At 34.2% G+C, this 22,737-nt stretch overlaps 3 protein-coding genes across 3 annotated transcripts; 2 read left to right on the top strand and 1 right to left on the bottom strand.

Moving 5' to 3' along the window:
• Nucleotides 1–222: 222 nt before the first annotated feature.
• On the top strand, nt 223–9,505 carry LOC136822520 (translocon-associated protein subunit alpha-like). The gene is made up of 7 exons (XM_067078786.1): nt 223–433; nt 4,990–5,105; nt 6,925–7,015; nt 7,396–7,655; nt 7,877–8,032; nt 8,283–8,382; nt 8,990–9,505. Exons 1-7 carry the CDS (start codon nt 358–360, stop codon nt 9,058–9,060), a joined length of 870 nt encoding a protein of 289 aa, XP_066934887.1. The 5' UTR covers nt 223–357; the 3' UTR covers nt 9,061–9,505.
• A 1,049-nt stretch (nt 9,506–10,554) lies between these two features.
• On the top strand, nt 10,555–15,025 carry LOC136822521 (formaldehyde-sensing protein EfgA-like). Its single transcript, XM_067078787.1, has 3 exons — nt 10,555–10,664; nt 13,381–13,542; nt 14,681–15,025. The coding sequence occupies exons 1-3, from the start codon at nt 10,610–10,612 to the stop codon at nt 14,962–14,964; spliced, it is 501 nt and encodes a 166-aa protein (XP_066934888.1). The 5' UTR covers nt 10,555–10,609; the 3' UTR covers nt 14,965–15,025.
• Nucleotides 15,026–16,172: 1,147 nt separating this feature from the next.
• LOC136822518 (leucine-rich repeat protein SHOC-2-like) lies at nt 16,173–18,812 on the bottom strand. The gene has a single exon (XM_067078784.1). The coding sequence runs from the start codon at nt 18,787–18,789 to the stop codon at nt 16,243–16,245; it is 2,547 nt and encodes an 848-aa protein (XP_066934885.1). The 5' UTR covers nt 18,790–18,812; the 3' UTR covers nt 16,173–16,242.
• Nucleotides 18,813–22,737: the final 3,925 nt, after the last annotated feature.

Genomic DNA, 22,737 nt, shown 5'->3' with positions numbered 1-22,737 from the left:
TTTTTTCATTGCCCCCGCGGCTTGTGGTACCATTTTTGTCTTACTTCTTAGAAGTCGTTATGCCGGTACCGATTGATATCGAAAGTGAAAGAATGATTTCAAGTTGGCCGACAAAACTCTTCAATGCAAATATCTGTTTCGTATGATGGCTAGCGTTCCTGGTACACACGTAATATCTACTTTGAAAACAAAATATCCACTTTGGTGGTTTGTTTTGGCCACGAAAGATTCCCGTGGACAAAATCTGAAAACGAAAGGACTTTTTATGTTGGTGTTGATTTTTGGAATTTGATTAAATTACGTGGAAGTAATCCACTGATATCTTGTAAATCTAGTCGAAATTTATAGGTAGCAAAGATGTTCAAGTATCTGACACTTCCACTGTTACTTGCAGTACTATTATTACCAACGAGTCTGGTATTTGTTGGCAGAGGTAAGACTCCAAGGAAAATAACTTGTAAAAGTTTATATTGGGAGCTCTTTTATGATACCTATGTCAACTCTGTCTATTTTTATGATATTTTGTGATATTACTATTCCATTTCATCTTTTTTCGAGTGCTCACTGACAGGTAGATAGCTATGCATTATTAATCAAACAGGATTATTTCAATCAATTGATCACTTTCTATCTAAAAAATCTGACCCTTTTCTAGTCAGAAAGTCAGAAAATTTCTTATCAGCATTCGGTCGATAAGCTTCAGACCACCTCCCCCACGTGCGTTTGCTTTGGGAACGCGAACGCGAACTACCAATGTTTTTAACTTTTCAATATATATATCACCAGAAGTAACAGATTTTTTGAAATTCTGTAAAAAAGTCCAAGTTCCTTAATAGTTTTACTATGTTCTCACGTGCGTTTGCGCAGGGTAAAATGGCGAAATGCGAAAATCGATTTTGGCAAATTTTTTTTGAAAAACGACCCTACAGGATTTGAACTATATTTTTTTATTCCATGAAGAGATTACTGTCAAATAAAAAATATATTGACCATGAATGGGTAAGCTTTCTAGAAATCCAAACATAAATTGCATAGCTTTTACCAAAAAATAGCACTTTAGGATCAGAAACAGTCAAAAACCAGCTTTTTCCAATTTTCTTTGAGTTACAGGAATTAAATCCTTGTTTGTTTTGATCTGAAATTTTCAGTAGAGGTGGCCAACATGGTTCCCTTGCTCATATATCAGGGGGGTGAGACGGGGGAAAGAGAATTAAAGTTTCTAAGTAAAATATTAATTATCACCCAAAAAAGTGCCTAGTTTTCTGTCCATATCTTTTAAATAGATTGTCCCAGCCTTATCCCTCTTTCAGTAAATTGAATTGAATTGAATATATTTTCGCTGCAACACAGCAGGATAACCCCTTACAAAAAAAAATAGATTTCTCTAATACAATGGGGAACCTAGAAGAAACTGAAAAATTATTACAGAACTAAAGAAAAAATGAATAAACGATTATCATAATATTAATAGTGACAACAAAATAGTGAATATAAGAAATATTTTTACTTTTATTTTATGACAATTTCTTTGAGTAGATTTATCTATAAAGTTTTTCCTGTTACACCACCCACCCCTCCCACCCTGGAAAAATACACTAAGTTCACGCACACGCAATACACGTACACACAGACACACACACACACAAAGATTATTCGTCTTCAGCTTTGTATTTGTCTAAATAGAATTTTGTAGCTAAAGATTTTAGTTCATCAGTATCAAGGTTGTGAAAATCAGTGTCAGGATGATTTATTAGTAACTCATTCCATTGTTTTGACGAAAGACGAGAGAAAGAGTTAAGTCCAAAATTTGTGGTTTTGACCGCTTCCTATACCTTTTGTCCTTCAGAAAAACCAAAAATATTGGCCTTAATTGCTTGCTTTCAGTTCCTGTAGCCAATAGTGTGACCCCCTGTATTTCTATTTTAATTCGCGCGGGTTTTTAATAGAGATGTCACATGACTCAAATCCTGCAGTCTTATTGGACTAGAGAAAGTAAAAGTGAAATCGCGCGATCTGATTGGATGAAAAAAAGACCGCAGGAGCTGGAAACAAATAGAATTCTCTAGAATTCTTTAGAATTCTCATTTGAAAACAAGATGGCGGCAAGAAAAGCATGTCTTTTGCTTTGGACGAAAGGTTGTAAATTCTGGTTGATTTTAAGGTTTTATCTTATCTTATCTCATTTACTTTAATTAGTAGAGGCTTCTTCAATGTTTGGGGAAGGTAAGACTATAAAAGTTATTTGTTTTTCGGTGGAAAAAAGTGTTTAAAAAGCATTTTTTGTGTTCAAGGTTTATTTTTCTTCGCAAATTTTTGTCTTGATTTTTTCACAGAACATAGTAAAACTATTCAGGAACTTGGATCTTTTTACAGAATTTCAAAAAATCTGTTAGTTCTGACAGGGGGGCACGCAGTTACTACAAGACAGTATGACACTTACTACCGTGGTGGTACTGTATTTAGAAGTTATGAAAACAGTTACTACACAGTGTAGTAACTGCTGTTTGGGGGTGGTGCCGAACACTTTTGGTGTAGTAAGTGCTTATATTTTAATTCTTTTTAAAGAACTTTCAAAATTTTTCACAAAAAATGAATTTTTTTGTGAAAAAATTCTTTGTTAAAAAAAATAATTTTGTTATAAATGGACGAAAAAAAATTTGAAATTTTTCTCAGACCCAACTTTGAAATTATGCTTTCCCTAATTATCATTAAAATGTTCTCAACAGCTGTTAACCAAGTAAATTAAAAGAAAATCTAGCACAAAAATGACTTTAGGTTGAAAAATAATCGCAATTTAGGGTAATTTTGAGCATGTTTTTGATGATATCACTCAAAAACAGGGGTGGTACCTGGAAATCTTTTCTGAAAACAGTTACTACCAAGGTGTATTAACTGCAAAGGGTGGTGGTCCTGAAAAAGAGTGTTGAAAAAGCACTTACTACACATCATGTCTTGTAGTAACTGCGTGTCCCCCCCCCCTGGTTCTGGAGATATATTGAAAAGTTTAGACACGTTCATGTTTCGCGTTCCCAAACCAAACGCACATGTTCTGTGAAAAAATCATAACCATCAGTGAAATACTCGTTCATCTATTTTGTGTTTAAGATTGAAGACAAAAATTTGCGAAGAAAAATAAACCTTGTGCTCAAAAAATGCTTCTTTATTAAACACTTTTTTCCACGGAAAAACAAATAACTTTTATAGACTTACCTCTCCCAAACATTGAAGAAGCCTCTACTAGTTAAAGTAAATGAGATAAGATGAGATAAAACCTTAAAATCAACCACAACTAAGGCCAATATTTTTGGTTTTTCTGAAGGACAAAAGGTATAGGAAGCTTTACTGAAGGCGGCATAAGGCTGGGACTAACTATTTAAAAAATATGGGCAAAAAAAGGCATTTTTTGGGTGATTATTAAGATTTTACTTAGAAACTTTAATTATCTTACCCCCATCCCATCCCAACCATGTTGGCCACCCCTACTGAAAATGGAAAAAAAGAGTTTTTTTATCAAAGTCAATTCAAAACTGTACTTTTGAAGTTGAAAATTTGTGCACGAAGGTGAAGGCAAGTAAAATTGCATGCTTTCAGTGGAGTTTGTGGACGAAATCAGAATGAAATTGGCTGAAAGGATTCTTGTCCCAATATTTGTTTTTTTATCAGTATGTAGCTCTATCAAACACAATCAAAAGCAATCCGATTTCAATCAAATCTGAAAATTGTGATAATATTCCAGACCTGATCATTACACCTTTCCTGTAATTCAAATTTCTCAGAAATGGTCCGTGGAAATGTGCGCTCCATTGTTGTGTATAAAATTGATTGGCAGGTAAACATTCGTGGTTTAGCCTGGGGCTAGGGAAAGTAGGTCTTCAGCTTTAAACTTTTGATAGTGATCTTTTTTGGCAAAAAAAATTTCAGCATGGTATAATTATACAGTTTTTCAGTAACCCCCACCTAAATTTGTAAAATCTTCGAACCCCCACCTGAAAATTCAGTTTATCCTTTTTTCCTTTAGGAAACATATGTCATAGGTAATGGATATAAAGAGATGTGCTTTGTTTGAACACTCACTCATTAAAATTTAGTCATCTGTTTATATTTTTATCTAGTATACTGGCTAGTATAGTATGTGGAAAGTTGAAAAAGACAAAAAAGTACAAAATCAAACATGGTTAAATACAGAAAACTTGACAACCCCCACCTGAAAAATGTTACCCCCACCTATATAGGGTTACCCCCACCTGAAATTTCTCATCAACCCAACCCCCACCTATTTTTAAAAATCTGAAAATCCTCAACCCCCCCCCCAAGAATCCAGGGGGGGGTGCCCACTATGTTTAATTTGAGAGGATTTTGATTGTCAGAGCTTAAGAGAAGCTAAAAACTAACTTTCCCTAAGGAAACACAGGCAAAAACAGGTTTGTTTACCTCCAGAGACTAAACAGTGGAGAGTATCAAAATAATGCGCGCGCATTAGTTTTGCGAGAAAAGGGAAAGGTGTATTAACTTGTTGATCCAATGGGCAGTTCTAGTTATAGTCAGTTACCCCCTGTGGAAAACATAGATTTTCCGTAACAATTCACCTTTGAAAAACTTTAGGATAACCGTTACATTCAAGATTTTTTAGGGAAAATTCCTAGATTTTCCAATACCTGACAAGAAAATAGAGCAAATCTTATGGATTTTCCCAATACTTGATAGCTAAATGAGGAAGAAAGACCCTGAATCTTCCGTACCCTGTCTTAATTTTTTTAGATTTCCAAGTTAAAAAAATTTCCAAAAATCCCTGTCGTCCACAGGGGGTAAATCATTTTTTTCTTAAATTTCCGGGCAAAAATGTCAAAAATATAACAGAAAAAACTCTTTTTTGGCAATTTTTTGAGATTTCATCAATTGTTTAATGTACTTTTGCATTTTATACTATTTTGCCACTTTGTCAATTGTTTTATTAAAAACCTTATTGAATTTTTTTTCGTTTCTCTTCAGTTTCTGCTCAAGAAGATGCAGTAGAGGATGAGGTTGTAGCTGAGGAAGGAGAAGATTCCAAAGTGGAAGCTGAAGATGAAGAACCTGCTGCCGAAGAAACCTCTCCCACTGGAAAAGTAAGATCCTTTTTTAGTTCTTGATGACATTTCAGCTGGCCATGTCTAAGAAAGACAGGATGTTGTCACTCTTTCAGCCAAAATGGCATTTTTCACATTGTTTTCTAACCAAAAAAACAAAAAATGGAGGAGAACCTTTGCAAAAGCTGGGCTCGACAGGATCCATTTTCTGACAAAATGGTCACTTAAATGGTTACAATGAAACAGAAAGGCAATTAAAACCTATAAGCTATAAACAAGCGTCTCTTTAAAACAAATTGCAACATTTTCAAATACGTAAATAATATTAGTTTTTGACATACACACACAAAGGTTTCTATGTGTAATCTGTCTAATCGTGTTCTGACACGGGACTTTTTTTGGGGCATCATCCTGTACAGTTTGGGCAATGGACCAGTGAAGAAAATGTCTACCAAGTTGTTTTTGGGAATCTAGTTTTGTCCACCCTTTCTATCTTGGTACAAATTTGAAATGTGCCTTCAATTTAGGTAGACAGCCCCTGAATGTCCAGGAAATACCCTGTAAAATCCTGCCATTTTGACCAGAAAGCAAAGTAACACCCAAAATTCAATATTCTTTAACGTTTTATTTTTACATGAGATTTTCATATCAGGCACATGTTTCCTGTCTATTGTTATCGTGCTAATATAAGCAAACAAATGTATTTCTTTTCCTTCTTTTGACCAGGGGGGGGGGTCAGTACTAAAATGTAAGACATACATGAGTACTAAAAGGATTTTCGCTAATTTTTGACATACCCCCACCTATTTTTCGAAAATGTTGTTTTAGTACACAGTGTACTAAAATTATTTTGAGCAATTTAACATAGATACCACCCATTTTTTGCCCTTTTACGGCTTTAAATTTACCAAAATGGGGTCATTGTTACAAACCTAGTCGAATTTAGTGCATCAATCTGCAAAATAATATAATGTTATTACTAAACTGTGCTAAACTGTACATAAAAATATTTTTAAAAAATATTTAAAAAATTAGAAAAATTCTGAAAGATTTTTGAAGATTTTTTCGAAAATTCCTGAAAAAAAAATCAAATGTTTTCCAAAACTGTTAAAAAAATGCTCCATTTTGGCTGATTTTAGAACAAAATACTAAGATTTTTCAAAAATTTCTTTAAGGGACCACCCTTTTTGGTATTTTAGTACACATGGTAGTGTACTAAAATTATTTTTGAGCTTTTTTGCAGTACCACCACGTCACTAAATGTCATGATGTCTGAGATTTTAGTACCGACCCCCCCCCCTGTTTTGACCAATCTTGCTCCATATCCGTGTCAATTTATTATCAAAAAGCTTGTAAATTAAAGTAAGCATACAATCTGAAACGATATCACTCTCATTTAAAAACAAAACCTTTAATATATCAATATAGAATTCTCTGGAAATGGTAAAGGCAAAGGAGGTTATAAAGCCCCTACCAAAAAATGTCCTAGATATTTACCTCCCTTGAAACATTTTCCATTTTTGGGCCATTACTGCTTTTTTAGTCCAAATACCTGCATACCTGTTGAAAATCACAGTGAACCTGTTGAATTTACAGCCTTGCCCACCCAACTTACTAGTAATAACTTGTTTTTGACTTGCCAATTCAACCACCCAACCGTCAGTGGTCCCTACAACCTGCATCATTTTTCAGCTTGAGATCTCTTTCAGATTCTGGCTTACTTTTCAACAAATACTTTTATTTTTTAAGGGGTTCCCTCCAAATTTGCGCAAATTTTTGCATGCTACCTCACATTAATGGACTAGGAAGGTTGTTGTTTGACACGTGAGATTAAATGAAACCTTCTCTTTTTTTAAAGGATGCAGAGGATGAAGAAGAACAAGTTGGTGGAGTTAGAATGACTTCAGATGCCGTCACCTCCGTTCTTTTCCCTGATTACCCTGAAAAAGGTTTGTACCCTTTGTTTCAACTTTCTTTTAATTTCTTTAACAGATTTCATTTCATAGGTTTTTCAATTGGTTTTGTCAAACTGTATTTATTGTAATACATCTGGGATTTGTTGGCCTTAAAATCCATCATGAATTACAGGTTTCTACATGATTTTGAATACATGTCTTTTTTTAAGCATACTTTTTTTTGGAATAAAGGCTTGGGAAAAAGGATTCAAAAAGAACAATGAATCTTCCCAAATGAACAAGCAATGACCAAAACTGACTGGTATGCTTGCTTTTTTCACCAAATCCACGTGTTAGTATGCTTATAAAAAGAGGATACGCGTCAAATTATGAAAACATACTTTTTTTTAAACGCTCCATTTTCTTTTTCACAGATTTACCTGCTGGCAAACCACTTCATCTTTTGGTTGGTCTCCAAAACAAAGGAGAGAAAGAATTCACCATCCAAACAATCGATGCTTCGTTCAGATATCCACAAGATTATAATTACTTCATCCAAAATTTCACTGCTATTTCGTACAACTCAGTTGTTGAACCGGGAAGTGAAGCAACCTTTAGATATTCATTTTTCCCACATGAAAGTTATGGTGGACGTCCATTCGGTTTGACCATCCTCATGTTCTTTAAAGATACCGTAAGTTCATTTTCTTTCTCCTTGGGCTGGTGATGAATTCTTATTTTCATTTTGAAAAATTTCACTTCAGCTTTGTATGTTTCTGTTATTATCCAAAGTTTGTCAAGCAAAAGAGCGGAATTATTGTGTTTTTGCTTACTTTATTGAGATTGATTTTTCGAAATAAAGTCACCTTTATTATGAGATGTTTCTATTGATTTCTATCTCATCTTTTCTTGTAGGATGGCAACCAGTACGGTGCTGGAGTTTTCAACGAGACCGTCACCTTAAAAGAATTAGATGAGAATTTCGATGGAGAAACATTTTTCCTTTACGTTTTATTGGTTGCCGTTGCTCTTTTGGTTGTATTTGGTATCAATTACGTCGTCTCTAACAAGGTAGGGGTTCCCCTTTTACAAATATCTCTAAATAAGGCCTGGTTGTTGAAAAACCTCCTGAAAACTAAATTATTTTCAATAGAAAAATAAGAAGATAGAATTTGGTTACACCACCTTTGCTGTTGCGAGGATTTCATTTTGATCATCGTGTAAAATTTAATTCTAGCATTATAAATTATGGGATCTCAAATGATATTTACATCCAATTTTAATTATTTCAAACTTACCATACCATATTTTGCACTTCCAGTTCAAAAGATCGTCTTCCAAACCTAAAACAGAGACTGGGACGACCAACGACAAAAATGACGTCGATTACGATTGGTTACCAAAAACCACCACCGATTTCAGTAAGTTGACAATTAGAATATCTTTGGTATGTTTACACCCAATACGTTGCGTTTCAAGCGAAATCAGTCATTTTCTTGCCTTTTTCCCACCTTTAGAAAATGCCCAATTTAGTGAATCGCGAAATTTAATACAGGTGAAAGTTTCCAGAAACTGGCAATCGCGAAATCTAGTACACGCGAAAAACGTCTCCTCGAAAAAATTTCGCGAAATTTTGTAACACGCGAAATATAATACCAATAAGTTGAGACCAATTTAATTTGTTGTTCTACGGGCCCGACCGACTCTAAAATCTGCTAAAATCAAAAAAATAATAATATCGAATTTCCACTACAATATATTTTACACACTAGTTAATTGAAAGCATTCCATACACTAAAATTTTATTATGATCTTCATCGAAGATAAAACACAAAGTGAATTTTGATCCAGATACTTTTTGGAATATTTTCTCGGTACCTTACCAACCCTGATAAATGAAAAATTTATTCTTATTTTGCCGACCGACCGACCCATATTTTTCTAACGATCTGTCCGTAGAACAACAAATTAAATTGGTCTCGCCTAAGGTATTCAGCATTTAATCTTGCATTTCTGTTTTATCTTTAGAAGCCTCACCCCGACGTCAGTCACCAAGGCAACGACGCGTCAAAAGATCGACCGGATCCGGCGAGGAATAATAATCATGCAATTATTTATAAATTAATTTCAATTCAATCTGCATTAATCAAATGCAGGAGCATGTTTCACGCTCCTTGCCTTTTTGATCTCTCCCTCGATTATTTTATTTTAGGTGAGTGTTTTTATCCGAGTGGGGTTTTCAAGAAAAAATCAAAAAGATCTTTCGGCGAACTTTGTCCGTTTAAATCATTAAACCAAGTTTTTAACAATTTTGTATCGAAGAATTTCTTGTGAAGATTTCAAACCCTTTAATTCTAATTTTAGTCTTTTTTATATTCATTGAAAAATTAAAAAGTTCACATTGTAAAGCTTAGAACGGTTTTTTTTCATAATATTTTAATATCGTCTCTCACATTGTATATATGCGAGCTATTTTTTGCATATTGTAGTTAGCTTTATTACGATACAAAATTAAATGGAAACAATTAAAAAAAGGAATGGGAATAGGTTGTATGGATTTCACTGTTTTTCTTCTTCCCCTCACAAAAGCAAATTGAAGATTTCGTTTTTTTTTTCTAGTAAACATATCAGAATTCGACCTCTGACCGATTGATTTCAAAGTCCCCAAGGAAAGATTTTGACACATGATTGAGAAATGAATGAATTTTTATTTTCCATCTAAAATGCGTGGTTACACGCACATTGTTAAATTTTGAAAATAATGCCACAAAAAAGGTCCATTCACTTCTCATTGCTTGAGAAAAGGGGGTTTTAAACTCGATCCTTCGATCGTGATTTTTGCGAAAATTCATTTCCCATTCATAGGATTCTTGATTTTTCTCTACTTGCCCTTTTGGGGTTAACTCGTAAATATTCCTTACCATTAGCGAACTAAATTTTTGAAAGGAGGCTAATACAGCAGAATTAGGACAAAAGAGGAAACTTTCAAAAACTTTTCCCAAAAATTATGAGTTTTCTTGTAAAGCAATTTTCAGCCTACAATTATGGACAAAATATTTGAGACAAAGGGGAGTTAGTTCCCGGTGAAATTTGAAACACCACAAATGATTTTTAAGCGCCTTAAACTACAGTTGGAAAGTAGAGTTTTAACTCTTGAGTTAGTTATAATGTGAGACTTAAAACTTAGGATCTCAGAATTTAAAAGCTCAAATAAGGCTTGGAATATAGCCTAGAAGCCACCAAACCCCCTTCTAAAATCGAAATATTCAATGAAAAAAAGTGGAAGTGCTAAAATAGCAATTCTCGCCCGAACTTTAAATTCTGAAAAACGTTAAAATATATTAAAATCTCAATATATTTCGACCATGATTGTACTTGTTTTTTAATCATAGTCATAGTTTAGCTTTCCGGAGATAATTGTTCCGAATGTCATCTTGGAATAATTTCCACTTATGTAATCAGTATTTTCAAAACAAGAACCAAACGATTAAAACGCAATTAGAGTTTTACCCGCAACCATCTGGATAAATTCAATCAACCATCTGGGTAGAAGATAAATTTGATTAAATTTCGACTTCTACCACCACTTGACAGTAGAAAATTGTCATAACTGGTTCTCTTAAAAACGTCAGATAGTAAAGTTTACAAATGGAGATTTTGATTTTTTCATTGCTTTTTGTTGGGAGTTTTGCAACCATTTTAGGTATGTGTAGGTGTTTTAAACACACCTCGCAGCTCCGGGGAAACTTCTTTCCACAATGGGGGTGAAAAATCCATAGCGAAATCCAAATAGGGATATAAATTCTATTAATCTCAGGTCATAATATCCAGTGGGGATGATTTTGGAGTGCAATTTTTTTGAAACGAAGTCTATTTTAAATTGTTGGAAACTTTTTCTACAATCTCGGTCAAAATATATTGGGAATTTTGGTTAATTCCTCGTTTTCAGCAATTTAAATGTCGGGTGAAAAAGTCACTTTTGGGCAAATTAATAAATTTATTCTAATATTTCAATTAGGGAGGGGTTTATAGACTTCCAGGCTATATTCTGAGCCCTATTGGACAATAAGAAAGCCGCGGCTGGAATGATGAGGCTATTATTTTTGTCGTTAATGGATGTTCTATCTGTGTCTCCGTGATTTATAAGAACTAAATCTAAGTTAGCAAAATCTTCAACCTGAAAAGTGTTTATAATATTCAATTAAAGAACAAATACTTTTCAAGTCTTAGATTTTTCTCACTGCCCTCTCTAATTAGCTTGTTCGAAGTATATTCTTATAAATTCCAGATAAAATCTTAAAGATTTAGGACCAAATAACGCACATTTTAATACTAATTTAGAACTAATTTTCAAATGTTAAACTTTGAATGCTTGCCGTCACCTCAATACTGTTGATTTTCGAATGAAGTTTTCAAAGAATACTGCTTGAATATTGATTTTTTAATATCAGTAAGAATTTTTCAAAATAATCAGGAAGGCACTTCGAGGCACTTAATGTTCTTCAAGTTCTTAAAGCACTGACATTCTTAGCTTGGATATCCAAGCTCAAAATTTAAGAAAAAACAAAATTTACCTCAACATACAAAGTTCTTAAATTATAGAGCTTGGTCTCCCTAGAGAATGAAAGTGCTAACCCATGTTTCCTAGCCAACCCAGGGCAGCAAAACAGAAATTAATAAAAAGCAGTCTTACAAGATCTAAAACTATCTAAAACATCCAAAGATTACACCAAAGTCCATAAAAAAGTTTGCATGCATTATCATGACCAACCATGTTTTCTTGGAAAATGAACTTGCCTCTGTTTTCTTCTTTTTCATGTTTTCATGTAACAGAAAGCCTTATCTTCACTAGCAACTGGAGGACTATCCTATTTTTGCTTTAGAATTGCTCAACGCCGTGTAGATTGGCCCTTACGGTTTTAACGAAGTGAGCGCAAGCAAGCGGACTGCATTCTCTTAAAGAGAATGCAAATCGCTCTAGGGAGACCAGGCTGTAAACCAGAACATAAAATATCAAAAACTAGACTGTGAAATAGTTTACAGCCTGGATATCCAAGCTATGACATTCTGTTCGCTCTAATATTTTTAAACCAATAGTCATTTCTTTTACTTTGATATTATGAATGCGTGAATTATCAAGAGATTTGTATATATGAGCAAAATTACGTCTTACGAGGGAGTTTGTTGGAAGTGAAATTAAATTGACAATGGAAATTTTCACTGAACCATAAAATAATTCGCTCTTTACAACATAGATAGAACAACAGAAATCCAGCCCTACTCATTCCAATCGCGGCTTTCTTATACTATGATTGGACCATTCTTGGACTTTTAGTTCCTCAGATCCTAAAGGTCCTAAGGTAAGCAGATCCTCTCTGCCAACATTTTCCCTTCATTTCTTCTAATATACTCATTAGTATAACTCACTAGTGTCCGGGGTGTGAACTCACTAGTGTCCGGGGTGTGGTGAAGTTTCAACTAATTCTACCTGACTAACTCCGTTGCTTTCAACTTTTGAGCCCCCTCCCTGAGATGCTAAAATCTTCCAAACCTTTTTCCAAGCTAGAAAAAGAAGAATCTTAAAGATTAGCATCGTGATTGGGATGACGGATAGAATCTAGCGTTTTCTTTGTTTCAACGTGGTACATTTTACATCCACAAACCATTGAGTTTAAAGCCCGAAGGGCTAGAGTACAATCTATAACCTTTCTCAGGCAAGAAAAAGTGAAGCCTTAAAAAATGCACCATATTTTTGACGACAGATTGAATCTAGCAATTCCTTTGTTTACGATTGAAATTTTTTCGAAATTTAGCGGTAAATTTTAGCTTCAATCTGTCATTTGTGTAAAAACCAGGCGAGCCGCTCAAGACCACGTAACTTTGGTAGGATTTGTTGGCTTCAAATCCTACCAAAGAGATTGACTTCTAGCCCTTTGGGCTTATACTTCATTGCCGCAAACACTCTGGTCACGCATTTTGGATGAGGAATAAGTGGTTTCAACTTCGATCAAAGGATGAACCTTTAAGCTCGATACTTTCACTCACTGCCTAATTTTCAATTATCAGAATTCTTATCCCCTCAGAGAAATCCAAAACGCTTTAATACTCGGTTTGCAAAATTATATCAATGCAGTCAAAAAATGTGATTACTCCAAAAAGTTTTTTCATTTCATTCTTTAACCTGCTTCAACACGTGATTTTATTCCCATGTTACTTTGCTTTACAACTTACAGCTGATCACTTTATTAGTGTCAATAAATTTGAACCAATCAGAAATAAATGTCATGTAACAAGCACATAACAATTTTGAACAAAAGCATGATTTGTCTTCAGATTTTAATTTTGCAACCTGTGTATTGAGATTAAGGAATACGTATAATAATATTCAACTTGAATGGAGTCTCTTTTGTTTTTTTCAGCTTCTTTGGGGTGTGATAATGATATCACGGAACAACAAGCAAGGCGTGGTGTAAGTGCCGCCCTCGCTAAGTCACGTGATTTGGGCGTGAAAATGTGTATTGGGGTGGTCGATGCTGGAGCTAATTTGAAATATTTTGTGAGGATGGATGACAGCTTACTGGGTAAGTTCTAGATGGATATAGATTTTTTATTTTTTTTTATTGTCTCGTAAAGTACAAGTACTTTTTAGATAATCTAAAATGCTATTCAACCCCAGCCCTGACCCGAAAATTGGCCTCATTTCAAATAATGATAATCCAATTTCCAATTTTCCAATAAAGCGAGACCAATTTGATTAGTTGTTTTACGGGCCCGACCGACCCTGAAATCTCAAAAATCGAAATAAAAATAAATTGGTAGTACATTTTTGTTTTCATTGCTTTAACAGATTGCCAAATTTGCAAAATTTTGTTAGTTTTTCCAAGGTTCTGAGAATGTTCAATTTTTCATTTTATCCATGAATTCGAGCTATTTGTGTCTTTTTATTTTCTATTTCGCATTTTTGTCAAGATGTAGTAGTTTTTGCTGCCTTTCAAGAATATTTTATCGGGTCAAGTTCTACTTTTATTTTCATTTTTTCGCCGACCGACCGATCCTCTTTTTTGGGTAGCTTGACCCGTAAAAACAACAAATTAAATTAGTTAGTAATCAATTTTAGATATTATCCAGTAATAATTAAAAGAAATATAAGATTTCCATTGACACGTTTTTTCTTGGATTTAAATTGACCAATTGTTTTGCAAACAGATCGATAATACTGGCTGATTTGGGTGGACAATATTTTGTGAGTGTATATTCCTTTTTTTATAAGCATACGGGAAAATCGGGTCCTGGCTCGATATAGTCAGCAAAATATAATTTTCAGTCTTAATTTATGCTTATTTATATGCTTAGAGTAGACTTCGATTTGTTAATTTTCTTTGGGCTCACGAAAATATCGAATTTTTAAGTTGGAATATTAATTTGGCTCAAAGAATGAAAGTTTTCTTTGTAATTTGGCATCGCAGGTGAAAATCTTTGGACTAGGAAAACTCAAAGAGCTTTAAAAGTAACCTTAAAAAGATCAGCGTTTTAGAAAAACTGCAAAATTTTTTTGCCTTTCAGCTTGGAGGTATGCTTAGCATTATACTTATTTTTACCGAATTTGAGCCTAAGTATGCTTATAAAAGTTATGCTTATAAAAATGTACATTGGCGAGGCTTTTGAAGGCTTTTGGGTATAAAATACCATTTTATACAAATCTTTATAAACATTCTTTAGGAAGCATCGACATCGCAATTAAAAAAGCAAAGACTGCTCGACTGTCAAATGTAGCTACAGAGGACTTGGGAAGACAGTCGCAACCTGGTCAACCTTTGTATGGGATAGAACAAACGAACGGTGGTCTGGTCACCTTTGGAGGAGGACTTCCAATCAAATGTTCACCTGATGGTCACGTGATCGGAGCAATTGGAGTTGCAGGAGATTCGATAGAAAATGATATCGCAGTTGCCAAAGTTGGAGCAGACGCCATTTGTAAGATGATCAAAGGAGACAACCATTAAACAAAGCATCTACCGGAAGGAAGGAAAACACCTTTTTGATATTTTGATTTTTGAGGGCTCCTATTTTTCAGGGTTCCATAATTCATGAACTATATTATATCTTTAACTCGAATATTCCATAACACATATAATTACTAGTTTCCTCTCCTTCAGCATTCGAGTTATGGAGACTTCTCCCGGGGGAGAAAAAAGCCAAAAAATCGAAAATTGACCTTTAGAGAGAGGAAAATTGGGCGTTTTTAGGACCCTTAGAGAGACTTTTCTCAAAATCTTTGGTCGATTTTCATTACATTTTTGTCTAAATTTTGGAAAGTCGAAGTCACGACCCTTTGAGAGAGGTAATTTAGAATTTTCTTAATCTTAATCATGTGACTTACATACTGTGACGTAAACACTGTCCGTTTTGGGTCGTTGAAAAAAAATTCAAAAATATTTATTCCATCGAAAGATATAGTCTAAAGTTTTTTTTATTTTTTTGATGATATTCCACTCCGGATTATCTTTTTAACGAGCACAAAACCACTAACTAATTCAAATTCTATCAAAAGTTATTGAGGTTTGAAAAAACACTGCCAGCTAAGTTGAAATAGACTTGAATGGCACAAAAGCGGCGCTATTTCTTCTTAAAACTAGATATAAAGTCTATCCTAAAATCAAAATGAATAAATGTATCTATTAATAAATTAAGGAAGAAACATTCAAGAAATAAGAACTTCGCCGAATTATTTGCAATTTGCGAAAATTACCTTAAAAATTAACTTTTTACCCCGATTTTCAGTAATTTTTTGTGGGACGAAGGGTAAAAACCGACACATTTATCAACTTATGTATGGCAAAATTTATTTTCTGTTTTTTTTTCTGATAAATTTTTATGTCATGTAATGGTTAAATTCAAGGAATTATTGTTATGGTCTTTCACAAGAATACTGTACACTTTCCTGAATCAGCGTTTAAGAGAGTTGATACCGTGAAAAAAGTAAAAATATTTCTTCCTGTTTAAAATCAAATACACGCATACCTTTAGGGAAAAAATTTTCGCTTTTATTGCGGTTTTTCGACAGAAGCGCAAAAATTAGAACCCACGATTTACAAATTTGGCCAATTCTCATCCAAATATCTGAAAAAATTCAGAGGAAGGTGAAAGAAATGTGTCAAAAATATAATTCCCACGAAAGACATTTTTTCCAATTTTTTTTTTCGACCGGAAAAATTAGTTCTCGCAAAAATAAGTTCCCTTGAAGGTATGTTGTACGTAGAAACTTTAGTTTGATTTCGATTTTATCCATCAATTGAGGAAATGTCATTCAAATAATCAAAATCTGTAAGAATATACGTATCTGTAAGTTTATTTGTCACCGAACGTCGTGCTTTCCACTTATGACCAAAATACGCGAAAATTCCAACGAGAAATAATGCACCCACACTGAGTCCGATTATAGCTTTTGTAGTCTGAGGAAAAGATGCATTTTTACTTCTTGGAGAAATTGTGGTTGAAAGAAATCCAAAAGGTTTACAAAATATTTCAGTTAATACAGGAATCCTTGAACATTCGACAAGAATTCCGGTCTGTAAATTACTTTCTTTGTTTAGGCTCCATCTACATTTCGATTCTGGGTGTCTAAATGAGGGGTCAGTCCTTCTTGTAGAATTATTTGTCCCATTTCTTGATAAAAAGTCGGTATCACTTGAGCAAGGCGTCGTTTGACAGAAAATTAAGTTTCTAGAAAACGGTGATTCTCTAGCCGGTGCGATCCAAGGAGGGTTATTAAAGATTGGAAAATTGAAGATTGTATTTGAGTCAGTGTTGTTATTAAGATTTTGACACGAGCAGTTAAAACTCATGGAAGTATCGATTCGTTGAGTACATTCGTTCTGTAAAATGCATTTCAACGTTGGACAGTCTGTACTGCAAAACCAAGGATTTGCCTCGCTTGTTTCGACTATTGTCTTTAAATGTTGTAAATGAGATGTTGACTTATCAAGACAATGTCCATCATATTTTAGTCTTTTATTTGTCATTATGATGTTCTGGAGGATTGAAGTTAAGTTACACGTGCAGTCGATTGACGTATTGAAAATAGAGAACCGACGAAGACGCTTATTCCTGGATAAAAAATTGGAAGGTAGTTTTGAAAGATTGTAATTAGACGATAAATCCAGCGAGAGAAGCCTGAACAAACCTTGTAAATCTGTAGGTAAGATTTGATTGATTTGGTTATCTTTGAGTAGGAGGTAGGAAAGAAGTTTGATGGTTCGTAGTAATTCAGTCGGTACTTGTTGTAGTTTATTATGATTGAGGTCAAGCTTATTCAAGTGAGGCTGTTGCAGTAAGAGATCATCTGGTAGACTGGTTATGTTGTTGTTATTAAGTTTTAAAGAGACCATCGGTTGAAGGCCAAAGAATGCGGAACGATTAATGGAACTGATCGAATTATACGAAAAATCCATGCGTATGGGGCTGATCTTGTAGCCATATTTCCCTCGTATGTCTGGCGGTGCTTGATAGAAAGGATGAATTTGTTTCAGTTTATTGAAAGTTAAATTGACGTATTTTAGATATGTGTTCGGATAAATGTGTATGTTCCGTGTGCTTTCGATCAAGTTATGACCAACATCCAGAATATCAATCTTGGTCCATTCATATGAGATATTTATGAAACGTATTTTGTTGTGGGAAGCATTCAAATGTGCGACAGGTCTAGCGATGATGAGTTTCTCAAGGTTGTTCATTTGAATTTCAATGTGAACTATATCACCATGTTTGTGGTTTAAGATTGGGAATGTTTTCAATTCACTGTTGGTGAAAATAAGTTTGTCAAGTTTTATGTTTCGTGGAATTTGATAACTCTTCAATTTAGTGTTATAAGAAAGATCTAAGATAAGACCTTTTTCTGCCACGAATTTTTCCCAATTCTCCATAGGAGAAAGGTCTATGTCTATCGAACCCATATTTTGTAGCCTGAGTTCTTTCAATTTTAACATTAGCCTGAGTTCGTCTGTTGAGAGAGTTGTCAAAGGGTTATGACTTAAGTCGATCGATTGAAGTGTGTTTTGTAGGCTGGAGAAAAAGCCTATTGGGAGTGTAGATAGGGCGTTATTTTGCAATTTCACATCTGTCAAATTCGAAAAACATCGGGAAAAATCTTCTGTTAAATTTCTGAGCTGATTATAGCTGACATCAAGATATGTGACATTTTGAAGAGGTTGTATGCATTGGATCTGTTTGAACTTATTTTTTGACAAAGTGACATCTTTGAGGTTTGGTGTCTCGCCGTCAAACACAAAAGTTGTCAAATGATTTCCTGTCAAAATCAATGTCTCCAAGTTTGGAAAATCGAATTTCAATTCCTCAATTTCTGTGTTTTGTACCGTAAGAGCTTTCAACGTGTCGCGGCTTGAATCTAGAAATCTTGCCGGCAAGGTTTCCATTTTAACACCAATTAACGTCAACGATTCTAATTCCAATCCGTCAAATGAAGATTCAACTATCGTATCTGTCGTAATGATAAGTTCCTTTAACGATGGTATCCCTTTGAACGCGAAAACTGGTACATCCCGAATCGGGTTATTTGAAAGTTCCAAGAATTCCAATCGGGGAAATGACATTGTCTTCAGAATCGCCAAAGATTGTATTTTGTTGCCGTTTAATGAAAGACGGGTTACGTTCGGGGACAAATTAAGGATCTCGGTTAATCCGATATTTGAGCAGTCGATATCTAAAGTTGTTGTGGTTTCTACGCAACGGCAAGATGGTGGGCAGCATTGTATTATGGGTAATATGGAAGCCATAAAAGCAATGAAGATCAGTTGATAACCAAAAATCATGTTTTCGAAAATTAGAAAGTTTTTTTTCTAAAAAGAAAAGTGAAAAATGAAAAGCAATTTCCAACCAGTAATCACAAGATTACCCAGAGATAAACATTGTCTCAGGTATAAAATAACAGTAGGTAGTGACCGCTTTTTTTTATAAGAATGGTGTAAATCCATTTCATCATGGGTATTCTTAACTTTTTAGGAAAAATCATCCTGAAATAGTCTTACAGCATTCTTAGGTTAGGATTCTAATTCAGACTAGATTTAACATTTAGTAAATACGTCTCAAGCATAAAAAATGGCATTTTTGTGAAAGGAGTGAGCCTTATTTGGGGGTAATTGACAATTTATAATTGAAGATGCTCTAAAAATGGAATTCTTATAGCACGAGTAGAAAAATCCCATGATGGTGATTTTCTTAGCATTATTCTTAATTTTTTGGCCATGGACAATCTTAAATAAAGTGTATTCTTATAAAAAAGCGTGTAACACAAGCTGTTCATCAAGCAACATCCCAAACGCCCAACGCCCATAACATCAAAATTCATGAATCTTTAGGATGACGAGAACGAGAAAGTTTTTCGCGTTGGTGCAAAATAACATGCTTCATCCCACCAACACAAGAAGAAAAGTGTGTCCCATGGTTTCTTTTTTTGTTTCATGGGACAAAAAGTGAAGGAAATACCCAGAAGACACGCTTATTTTGTCCCTGGGACAAAAGTGAGATTTCACTTTTATTGGTACATGGTAGAAAGAAAAATGTGGTGGAGACACGAGAAAGCGTTTCAGGTAAGTGGGATGGAGCATGTTGCATTGCACCAACGCGAAAACAACATCTCGTGTCCCCAAGCCTTAAACGAACGTCGAAATGTAATAAAATCATAACCTGTACAAGCTCGTGAAAATATGATCATGGAAATATAACAAAAATATTGAAAGCATTTTCCAAAAAAAAAACTAACAATTACAATTACACAAAAAACGACAGCTCTCACATAGATCAAGAAAAATTTCTGTCCTGTATTGTTCATCATGATAAGAGAGGAAAATTGTCGTAGATACCAAAAAATAAATAGAGAAATTTTTGCAAAACCACAATTAGTGAAATGCACTTTAAAGAGAACTTCCTGTTCCCTTCAGAAAAACAAACTACTAACAGAGAGTTATACAATAACTTTCATGGCCAAATAACTTAAGGGCTCTGACCATAGTGAATTTTTAATATTTGCCAAGTACAAAACATATAAACTTCTATCTGGTGTAGCTAACAAAACATTGACATGTTATACATTTTCTGTTACTACCCTTGAGTCTGTAATTTAAAAAATGGCAATGAAAAATTGATATTTCCATGTTTTTAAGGCTTGGGATTCGAATTCCATTGTTTTCAAATTCAACGAGAATGGAAAAAAATTGCACAGTCTTTGCCGTAAGGATTTGTTTATTCGATAGTTTTCACCGGGGACAAATTATGGAGTATAATTTTTCACCGAGGACAATATTATCTCTAATTTTTCCAGTGGGAGGGGATCCCACCGGGTCTGTAAGAAGGGGGTGTACAATAAAAAGAATAGTCTTGCTAGACGAGTAATTCAGACATAGTAGAAATAAAGCAAAAAGTAATGAAGCGAACAGTTCTAGTCGTCTAGAAACCTTTGTGCACTCCAAAACAAAAGAAAATTGTCAATATTGCAATTACTCTTAGGTGCCAAATAAACGGCCCCCCCGCTTGTTAATTTTTCGATTTTTTTCCAACCCCTCCGGACCTTATTAGGACCCCCCCGTTTATTAATTTTTGAAAAAATTCCCAGCTACGAAAAGGAAAATTCCTTGTTTTACTCTAAAAAGCCTAAATTTAGTCTATTTTGACCCTTTTTAGGGTTTTTAAAGGTCCATTTTCCAACCCCCCCCCCCGGTAATTAGGTCCCCCCCGTTTATTTAATTTGAAAATTTTTTCCAACCCCCCCGTTTATTTGGCACCTAAGAGTATAATTTTTTCCCGCTCAAAAAGAATTCTTGAAAAAGAATGCGTGTGGATTTGTGTGTTAAAAGTTTTTCATTCGAGTTGATTTTGTTTTGGGAGTTTGTTGTTGCTTGATACGCAAGTTTCTGCATAGCTAGCCGGGGATTCTATAACGCCGGAATACCGGATTCTTCCAGTCTTTTATACAAACTAAATCCCGTAACAATAATCGTATTATCATATAACGCCTATGCTACTGTATTACACGCATTTCAAACGACTTCAGTCTATAGAAAGAACAACACTTTTCCTGCCTCCCATGCCGCAGGAAGACAAATTTTGAGAAATTCTGTTTCGTCAGCATAAGAGCTAAAGCTAAATTAAAGCATTTAGTAAAAACGACCTAATATTTGCTTACCGTGTGTATTTACAGTGTGTCCCAAAAAAAGCGGACAGATATAAGTAAAATCCTCATAATTTAAGCCAAATTTTATGACTTGTATACTTAATATTTCGATCTCCAAAATTTGTTCAATCATCTTGGAAGTTATGAATATCTATTGATTAAACAGATAATTATAATCGAATTTCAGTTATTCTAAGCCCAGTTTAGATAATGTATGAGTTTTGAGGATTTTACTTTTTATAAAAATGTGTTCACTTTTTTTGGGACACACTGTATAAATGTACATCCTTCAAATTCAATTACATATTCTCTTTTTTTTATATAGGTATTTTACATACTTTGAACGCCCAAAATCTTGCTCAGAGTTCAGATAACTTTGACGTAAATACAGTCGACTCTCGCTAATTCGAACTCAAACGGTGAATATTATTTGTTCGAATCATAGAGAGATTCGAATTACAGAAAATATTTTAAGAGGATTTCTCTCTGATAGGAACTGAGAATAAATTCGAATTATAGAAAGATTCGAATACCTTAAGGGAATAGATTAATGCGAGAATTAATTAATGCGGAATAAATTAATGCGGAATTAATTTATTCCCTTAAGGTAGTAGAAGTTCGAACAAGCGAGGGTTGGCTGTATTCCTCTAACACAAAGTCCCAAGGTCCCATACCATTTCACTTGATCAATATTGAAAAACACCATTGGCTTACCTTGATAGCTTTCACGTTTAATTTAATCCTTCCAATTTTATTTTTCACTTCTAAAAGGCATCCTTTATTAAAAACACTTGAAGAAGTTGAAGGAGATTAGTGTTTTCACGTAGAAACAGATTTTTGCAAAAATAATTCTTGAAAACACTTGGAAGGGATTAACTGCGTGCAAGTCTATACAAGAAACAGACAAATCTAAAGTTGGGCTCATCCAGAAAATAAATCGTAAATAGGGGAGGATGATTAGACGATGTGTCTGTAAGAGGGAGTGTTAACACGTTTCCATCTATTAGGCGTAAAACTTTCGCAAGCAGAAATTTACATTTACTTTCGCGAATTTGAAGAATTTTTTTTTTCTTCGCCAGCATAAACTTTCGCAAATGAGGTAAATTCAGTGTGCTTTGATCGTTCAAATGTATTCAGATCACAGCACAATACAGAGGTTGCAAAATTAAAGTCTGAAGACAAATCACGCTTTTACTCGAAACTTTCATGTGCTTGTTACATGACATTTATTTCTGGTTGGTTCGAATTTATTGACACTATTAAAGTGATCAGCTGTAAGTTGTAAAGCAAGTAACAGGAATAAAATCAAATTTTATTCGAGTTATCACATGTTTTGACTGCATTGATATAATTTTGCAACCCGTGTATTGATGAACCTTTGCATGATTTCTCCACCTCCTTGTTATATTCAAAGATCAAATTTTTTTTCAGACTTTTTTTCGGAAGACAAACCTTCGAAAAGTGCCCTTTTCAAGAATTTTCAAAGACATTTATTTTCGCGAGAAGTGCTAAATTTTGCAAAATTTTCTATAAGGTACTGTATAAGGTTAAGGTACGTGACTGCTTTGAGTGATAAATTCCCTTATTTTCA

The sequence above is a fragment of the Clytia hemisphaerica genome, unplaced genomic scaffold, assembly GCF_902728285.1.
Source record: "Clytia hemisphaerica strain Z4C2 unplaced genomic scaffold, Clytia hemisphaerica genome assembly, whole genome shotgun sequence".
NCBI classification, from domain to species: Eukaryota; Metazoa; Cnidaria; class Hydrozoa; order Leptothecata; family Clytiidae; genus Clytia; species Clytia hemisphaerica.
Note: the sequence above shows the minus strand (reverse complement) of the source record. Positions and strands in the feature narration are given on the sequence as shown.

Excerpts from the sequence above, each read along its gene's own strand:
- LOC136822518 (XM_067078784.1), bottom strand. The coding sequence starts at position 18,789 with ATGATTTTTGGTTATCAACTGATCTTCATTGCTTTTATGGCTTCCATA.
- LOC136822521 (XM_067078787.1), top strand. The coding sequence starts at position 10,610 with ATGGAGATTTTGATTTTTTCATTGCTTTTTGTTGGGAGTTTTGCAACC. Across the intron at positions 10,665-13,380 it reads GAGTTTTGCAACCATTTTAG|CTTCTTTGGGGTGTGATAAT; the intron begins GTATGTGTAGGT and ends TGTTTTTTTCAG. Across the intron at positions 13,543-14,680 it reads GATGGATGACAGCTTACTGG|GAAGCATCGACATCGCAATT; the intron begins GTAAGTTCTAGA and ends AACATTCTTTAG.
- LOC136822520 (XM_067078786.1), top strand. The coding sequence starts at position 358 with ATGTTCAAGTATCTGACACTTCCACTGTTACTTGCAGTACTATTATTA. Across the intron at positions 5,106-6,924 it reads AAACCTCTCCCACTGGAAAA|GATGCAGAGGATGAAGAAGA; the intron begins GTAAGATCCTTT and ends CTTTTTTTAAAG. Across the intron at positions 8,033-8,282 it reads ATTACGTCGTCTCTAACAAG|TTCAAAAGATCGTCTTCCAA; the intron begins GTAGGGGTTCCC and ends TTGCACTTCCAG.